General features: G+C 45.5%; 1 protein-coding gene across 1 annotated transcript; it reads left to right on the forward strand.

Moving 5' to 3' along the window:
- Positions 1-128: 128 nt before the first annotated feature.
- Positions 129-3967, forward strand: PRR15 (proline rich 15). The gene is made up of 2 exons (XM_068674280.1): positions 129-278; positions 437-3967. The coding sequence occupies exon 2, from the start codon at positions 450-452 to the stop codon at positions 813-815; it is 366 nt and encodes a 121-aa protein (XP_068530381.1). The 5' UTR covers positions 129-278; positions 437-449; the 3' UTR covers positions 816-3967.
- The last annotated feature ends 3044 nt before the right edge of the window (positions 3968-7011 follow it).

Below are 7011 nucleotides of genomic sequence, written 5' to 3' on the forward strand. Positions count from 1 at the left end.
AACCGAAAGAGGCGTTTCGTTTTCCTAAAAACCCGAGGGCTGCCCCCCGCCCGCGGGCTGGGCCTCAGCAGCCGTCCAGGTGAGCGCGGCCGCCGGTGCCGCCGCTCCTCCCACACCTGCCCGCCCGCCCACCGGGGCCAGCCCCGGGCCGGCCGCCGCCTGTCGCCGCTTGTCGCCGCCTGTCGCCACGCCGCAGAGCCGCCTGCCATGGAGCCCTAGGGGCGTGCGGCGGCAGGGGCGGCCGCGCTTCCCCGGGGACGAGCACAGCGCTGCCGCAGGTCAGTGTCGCCGCCCCCCGGGACCCCCTGCGAGGGCGAGGGGGCGGCAGCAGGGAGACCCCCACCCCCGTCCGGGCCGGGTTAAGGGACGCGGGTAGGGGAAAAGGCAAAATTGGGGCATCTCCCTTAGCGCCCTGACGCTCGCCCTCCCTCCGCAGGGGCAGCGCCGAGATGGCGGACAGCGCCGCGGCCACCGCCGCCGCCCCCGCCACTAAGGGCGGCAGCTCGGCGGGGCACTGGTGGAAGTCGCTGACCGGCGGCAAGAAGAAGCACAAGGAAGCGGCGGCCGCCCCCTCCCCGCAGCCTCCCTCCGCCGCCCCCGGCCCTCGGGAGGGAGCGACGCCCCCCTTCGGCAGCGGGGAGCCCCCGGGGGCTGCGGCTGGGGCCGGGGCTGGCGGCGGAGCCCGGCGGAGCCTCCGCGTCTCGCACTCGGGGCGCTTCAAGGAGACGCGCAAGGCTCGCACCTCGCTGCTGGCCGACAGCCCCCAGGTCTTCAACGGCGGCGAGCCCGGCCAAGCCGCCCCCGGGGGCCAGTAGCCACGGCGGGGGGCTCGCCACGCCGCTTCGCCCCGCTCCTCGCCCCCCTCTCGGGGGCTCCTCGGCGCCCAGCGGAGGCTTTTGGGGGGCCCCCGGACAGCGAGAGGCGCCGCACGACCGCCGCGAGGAGCAAGCCCCGGAATCGAGGGACGATGTGATTGTCTGCATGGTGATAACGATGAACGCCCCGCTGCGGGTACTGTGGTGGGCAGGCTCAAAAGGTGCTATCCTGGGGTCTCTGTGCCTTCCCCGGGCCCCTCCGTGAGCCAACGCTTCCCTGCTCACGCCTGCGGGCCAGCTTCTCCCCGCTCTCCGTCCGAGAGACTCTTCACACGCTGCCTTTCGAAGGAAGGACTTCGTTTCGGGGCCGAGAACCTTCCAGCGGTGCCACAGCTCTGTAGCAGTCGTGCTTCTGCCCTGCTGGAAGCGGGCACGCCAGCGAAGGAGCCCTCCTTGTGCTGTGGGAGTCATCAGAGAGGCGCCGGGAGCCACAGGTGCCTGGGTTCTCCCATGCCACACATCGCATTTTAATATGCAAAAGGCAGGATTCTACTGTGTTTTCCTCTCTTAATGATAAGCAGGTGTTTCAGAGGTTAATCTCCCGTAGTTCTGTTACAGAGAGAGGCTGGTTATTGTCTAACAATTCCCGCTGTGTACCCAGGGAATGCATGGTTTTTGTATAATTGGTGATAACTGGCGTAGTGAAACAACGATGAAGAAAACGGGTGATAAGATGCAAATACTCTCCTGGGAGACAAGACCAGCTCTGGAGAGAGAGCACGGGCAGGGTTGTGCTCCAAACGTGGAAACAGGCTTTGGCACCGCTGGAAGTGTTCTTTAATGTTTACTGTGATCAAGGCTCCTGAAGCAAGGTTAAAGATTCCCAAGATATTTTTTTTGCTAGCAAGATCACAAACTTCAACTTGGGCAGCTAGCTGCCCCTTCCTGCAGCTCCTGGGGTTTTGGACACAGTAAACTATCAGCCAGATTTGCACTGGTGTTGTGCCTTACAGAGCAAACTCAGCTAAAAATACTGAGCAATTACACATTTCTTGACAGTAGAAGATGTAGCTACAACTGCCTTATTTATTTTTAAATGAATTTGCAATATACTTGATATTGTTGAAATGGTTTTAGCCTTTTTTGAATGTGATACAAGATATTACATAATGGCAGGGACTGAAAATCATTTCCTAGCTATCAAGTATGATGTGGTTATGATTTTGTTTGGCTGTAATTAATTATTTAAGGTCAGTTCATAATAAAAAGTGACCCGAAAGGAAAAAAAGAGATGAATTCTGACCAAAAATATGGGTTAAAATAGTCACTGACAGTCAACGAGATGATGTAGCAGACAGAGGGCGAGTGTCCTGTGGTTCGCGGTGTATAATAGTATATAATGAAAGCTCCTGTGCAATAAACTGAGATAACCTAGCTGCCTTAGTTAACAATCCTTCACTCAGCTACTTCTTCAGACACCTAAATCCAAGGACGAAGGGATTGTATCATCATAAATGTATTTCTGTAAAAGCTTCTTTTTTTTTTTTTCCCACCCAATGTGCAGACCTGCGCTTTTCCCTTTCATTTAGTCAAGCTACAAAGCACTGATTGGTTTTGGACTGCCTTTTGTGTTCCTGACTACGTGCTGGCAAAGCAGAGAGCAATGAGTGGGGGAGCTTTTGAAGACCACTGCTGTTTCTCCTCAGAGACGCTTTTCTTACCTGGAACCTCTTCAGTAAATGGGCACCTGAAAGCCTTCTGTGAAGAAGAAGCAAGTGGAACAAGCCCCATCATGTATGAAGAGATGTGAGAGAGAAGAAGGAAAGTTTAAAAGCTGGGAACTGAGAGACTGACAATAAAAAAACTTACTTCAGGATCAGTTAGCCCAGGGGGGTTAACAAATCAGTGTTTTGTAAAATTCATGCAGATGTTTTCCAGAGTTTTTAATCCCTATGCTGCTGTGAAAATATAGTATATCCATTCCTCTGTAACTCTAAGCTACCTGTTTTTACAGTGAACTCTGTTTGTCTCTTGGAAAAAGGTTCCCAGGTTCACTGGTTGAAAGTCTTTATCTAGGCACAAGCTATCTACAAATTATGGTTTTATTTGAGGAGAACTCTGGTATGATGTTCAATGGTTGCTGTTAAGATTCAATATCAATGCAGGTTAATATGTGACTAAATATTAGTCATATCTTAAATCCTAATGATTGGTACTTAAAGCTTGGAAATTTGGTCAGAATATGAAGTCAATAAATACAGATAAAATGATTTGGTAGCAGGCATCCTCCATCTTTATCATGACCTTGAGCTGTGGGAAGGAGAAGTAACTCTATCTTCCTGCTCAGTCAAATCCTTGCTTCAATGAATTTGATAGCAGCTACTGAAAAACTAGATCCATGAGAAAACTGGCTGACTGCCTTGTCTCACTTTCCACGCCCTCTGTGCAATGGCCATGCAGCAACATCTTTGGGTCAGTGCTGACCCGTGTTCGCCAGCTAGGCATGGGAAGCCCCGTTGGCCACAACCAACTTGTTTGGCAGAAATAGTCCTTTTGTTTCTCAGCCGGAGCCTCAGGTGAAACTTTAAGCAATGTATACACATGTAAATGAATTAAGCCGGTGCAGAAAAATAGTCCATTTTGTGGAGTATCTGAATTATTTTTTTAATCCTTGAAGTAAAGAAAGGTCGAGCTTTCTTTTTTATTGGAGAATACTTGTTCAGTTATAACAATAGTGCAGTTCTATGCACTGAATTATTAAAAGGCTGTTGGCGTTCTTCATACAGTTATTTTCTTCATCTGGCATCCTTAATATAGGTATTTTCCTCATCTTCTTTATAAAGATAATGCATCAGAAAGTAGGTTTAGGAAATGGGGCAACTGAGAAAGTAGCTGCTGTTTGTTTCTAAAACCAAAGAGTAGCATATTTACAAAATAAAGACAAATAAGCAGATGAGGTTCAACCTATGTCAGTTGTAGTGCAATTTTCTTAATATTATTCCAAATATTGCTAAGGGTTGCAGTTTTGGGGCAAAACTAAATATTTCATAATGCGAGTGAACTTTTCAAATAAACTTGCAAAGTATATACCTACTTATTCTTGCTCTTGCCAAAACTAAAAATAAAGCTTTGACTAGCTGTCTGGTGAATCATTCCTTGCTATTGTAGGCTGGTCAGTCTGGTACTCAACGAAGATTATAGGGAGCAGGAAGCCTGCTGCAGCACCTGCAGAAAATGATCCTAAATTGGAAACGCTGGATTAAATGCTGGAATAAATGCTTTGAAAGCCTCAAGAGCTTCAACCTCAGATGTTAGGTCAGGCAAGGACTTAAACTGAACTGAAAGAATGGAGAAGTCTATGTGAGGTCTTTACTGACTTATTTATAAAAGTTTTGTCTTTACTGCAGTGTAAACCATGATTAATTTTACATTTGAGATATAAAACCTCTTGTCTGTTAACAAAATAACCTCACATGAGGGCTAAGATCTGAAGGACAGAACTCACAGCCTTGGCCTGGATGGTACATCTGGATGTTTCACTTCAAAGCCCGTGTGTACTTTAGCACAAACATCTGATACCTAATTGGGAGAAAAGCTGTTTCAAGTCCGGGTACAAACTGAAAGCTCATTTCGTAGCCTTTTGGGATCATATTTGGTAGGGCTAAACAAAAAAAGCCCAAGCCTGGTATTTTCTAAGGTGTCTTTTTAAAACTGGGGTGGGAGAGAGTGAATTATAGGATGATATTTGAGACCATATAATTACAACATTTTGAAAAACAAACGTTTCCCCTTCGTTGCTAATTTATTGTAAATAGGATGGAAGACCTGCTGGCTTTGATTTTTCATTTCAGAATAAAATAGAAGGTGTAAAGTTGCTGTTTAATACACACCAGAAGTAGTGAAGTCGTTTGTCTGTTTTAGCCTTAAAGACATCTGAAATTTACAAATAGCTCCAAGAAAAAATATTTGGATGTAGTCTTCACCTAAAGCATATTGATTAGCAGCTGCAGCTTAAGAATTTGATTTAATGCTCATTTGATCTAGATAAAGCCATATAACATCAGATAACATGTGTTTGGGGGATAGCAAACGACTTTCCACAATAGCTGCGAGGCCTGATTTTAAATGAAAAATTTACTCCAGTGAGTAATCTTCGTCAGAGCTAAATGTCATGTTTCATATGAGTAAATGAATTAGAATGTTTTTCAGGGTATTAGTTACCAGACTATCGTATGCTTTGGAAGGCGAGGAGCCACACTGATTCTCAGGTGCAAGCCTCTGTGCCGGGAACCTTCTGCTGCCTCTTTGCAATGCCTCAGGCCATTCCCCTCGTGCAAAATTGCTGTTTATTGTGGTTATTGATGTTATTATCCTTCTACACTAAGGAGGTTAAATGCATGATCTTCTGTGTTACTGTGAATGAGAACCACGCCTATGTTTGTCTGTTGAAATGAAAAATTAGAGGTACTGTGCACCCTTGTACTTCAGTGGCTCGCATTTTTTCTTTGCCCTGCTGGCTTCAGTGCATTTTACTTTCCAGGTCTTTGTTTCATACTCAGCCTGTAACTTCTAAAACAGATAAACAAAACTGAGCCCACAAGTGCTGCTCAGTGACAGAAGAGTGGGCAGCAGTTCAGCAGCCAAGGGAAAAAGAAAATATATAGTAGATCCATTTCTGCATGTGCTTCTGGGCACCTTCCCACTCAGCTTTATGATAAGGAGCAGAACTGAGCCTTGGTATTAATTCTGGAAACACAGCTAACTGAGAAACACAGTCTGCACATCCTTGGTTGAATTTATCTGCATGTGCATCTGCAGTGATAGAAGTTTCCAAAAATCAGTCTTGGTTTGCCTGTTTAGCATCCTTAGGTTCAGGACTGGCAACATGGCATAAATGTAGAAGGGGAATCCTTCCAACATTGCTTCCTCAAAATGCTGTAACTAAGACTGCTGCAAAGAGGAGGAGGAGGAGAAAAACCTACAGGAGCCATATTTTCTGGTTTCTCTTTTTTGGGATTCTTTTCTTGGCATACAAACACTATAGCAATGTCCTTGCTTGCTCCTAAAGCAGCTAGAGAAGTAGAATTTACGAAATCAGCACAAGTACAGAATACACTAGGACAGCATTTTGCACTGGTACTCTCTTTTAGGGAGAGACAAGCCAACACCTAGACATTACACTGAGCTTTTAAAGATGGTTTAATTCTTCCTGCAAGGTCAGAAAGCTATGGTTTGTTCCTGGCTCAGTTCTCAACTGGCTAGTGATATATATGAATATGTCTCCAGGCAATACATTAGCCATCGCAGGTGTTAATTAGCATCTGCTGAATTGATTCTGAAATGGAAAGCAGTGAGAAAGTGGGGAATCACATTAGAATAACAGACATTGACCACGATTGAGATCGCATAAGCTCTGAAAAGCTGAGGTCAGATTTTAAATGATCAGTTGCAGTATTTGAAGTACAATCTTTTATTCTTTTGGACAGTTATTCTTCCTTAGTTCACATTTTTATATTCCTGCTATAATAATTTACCATAGTTATCTTTCTAATGACTTGTTTACCATGTATTACCTCTCTAGTTGTTTTTTGTTTTGTTTTGTTTTGTTTTGTTTTTTATTCTTATTATGCCGAAATAGAAATGTGCCTGTGTTTGTCCCCTGCAAAACATTTACAAAAAGTCTGAAGATATTCTTGTGACCCTTCTCTGCCTAAACCTAACCTCAAGTTAGTAACAATACTTTGCAGTTGAGGCGAGTTCTGGAGATGTGAGCTCAATGCTGAAAACTGATCCTTTCACATACCTGAAAATAAGCATGCATGATTTCTTCTTTAAGGGTAGGGAATTCAGGATATAGGGCTGAAGTAAAGCTTGTGACTAAACATGTGAACTGAATGAAGAATCTGCTCTGAGACCAGAAATTAGACCTTGTGAAGACTTCCTCAGAGAACCAAGCTGTGTTAAGTGGTGGCAAGAGGTTCAAATGGGCTAAAGATTTGCATCCCTCAGAGGAACCTCCAGACACGTGGGAGTTTAAATAAACACTTAAATAAACTTACACGTCATTACAAAGCAGCTACCTTGAGGACAGTTGCTGAAGTTGTGCATTGTAAACCATGCCTGGGATGTTAAACAGAACTGAAGAGACAGGCAGAAGTTTCAAGGAATTAAAGTTGTATTTGTGGCATCGACATTC

Source organism: Anas acuta, chromosome 2 (genome assembly GCF_963932015.1).
Source record: "Anas acuta chromosome 2, bAnaAcu1.1, whole genome shotgun sequence".
NCBI classification, from domain to species: Eukaryota; Metazoa; Chordata; class Aves; order Anseriformes; family Anatidae; genus Anas; species Anas acuta.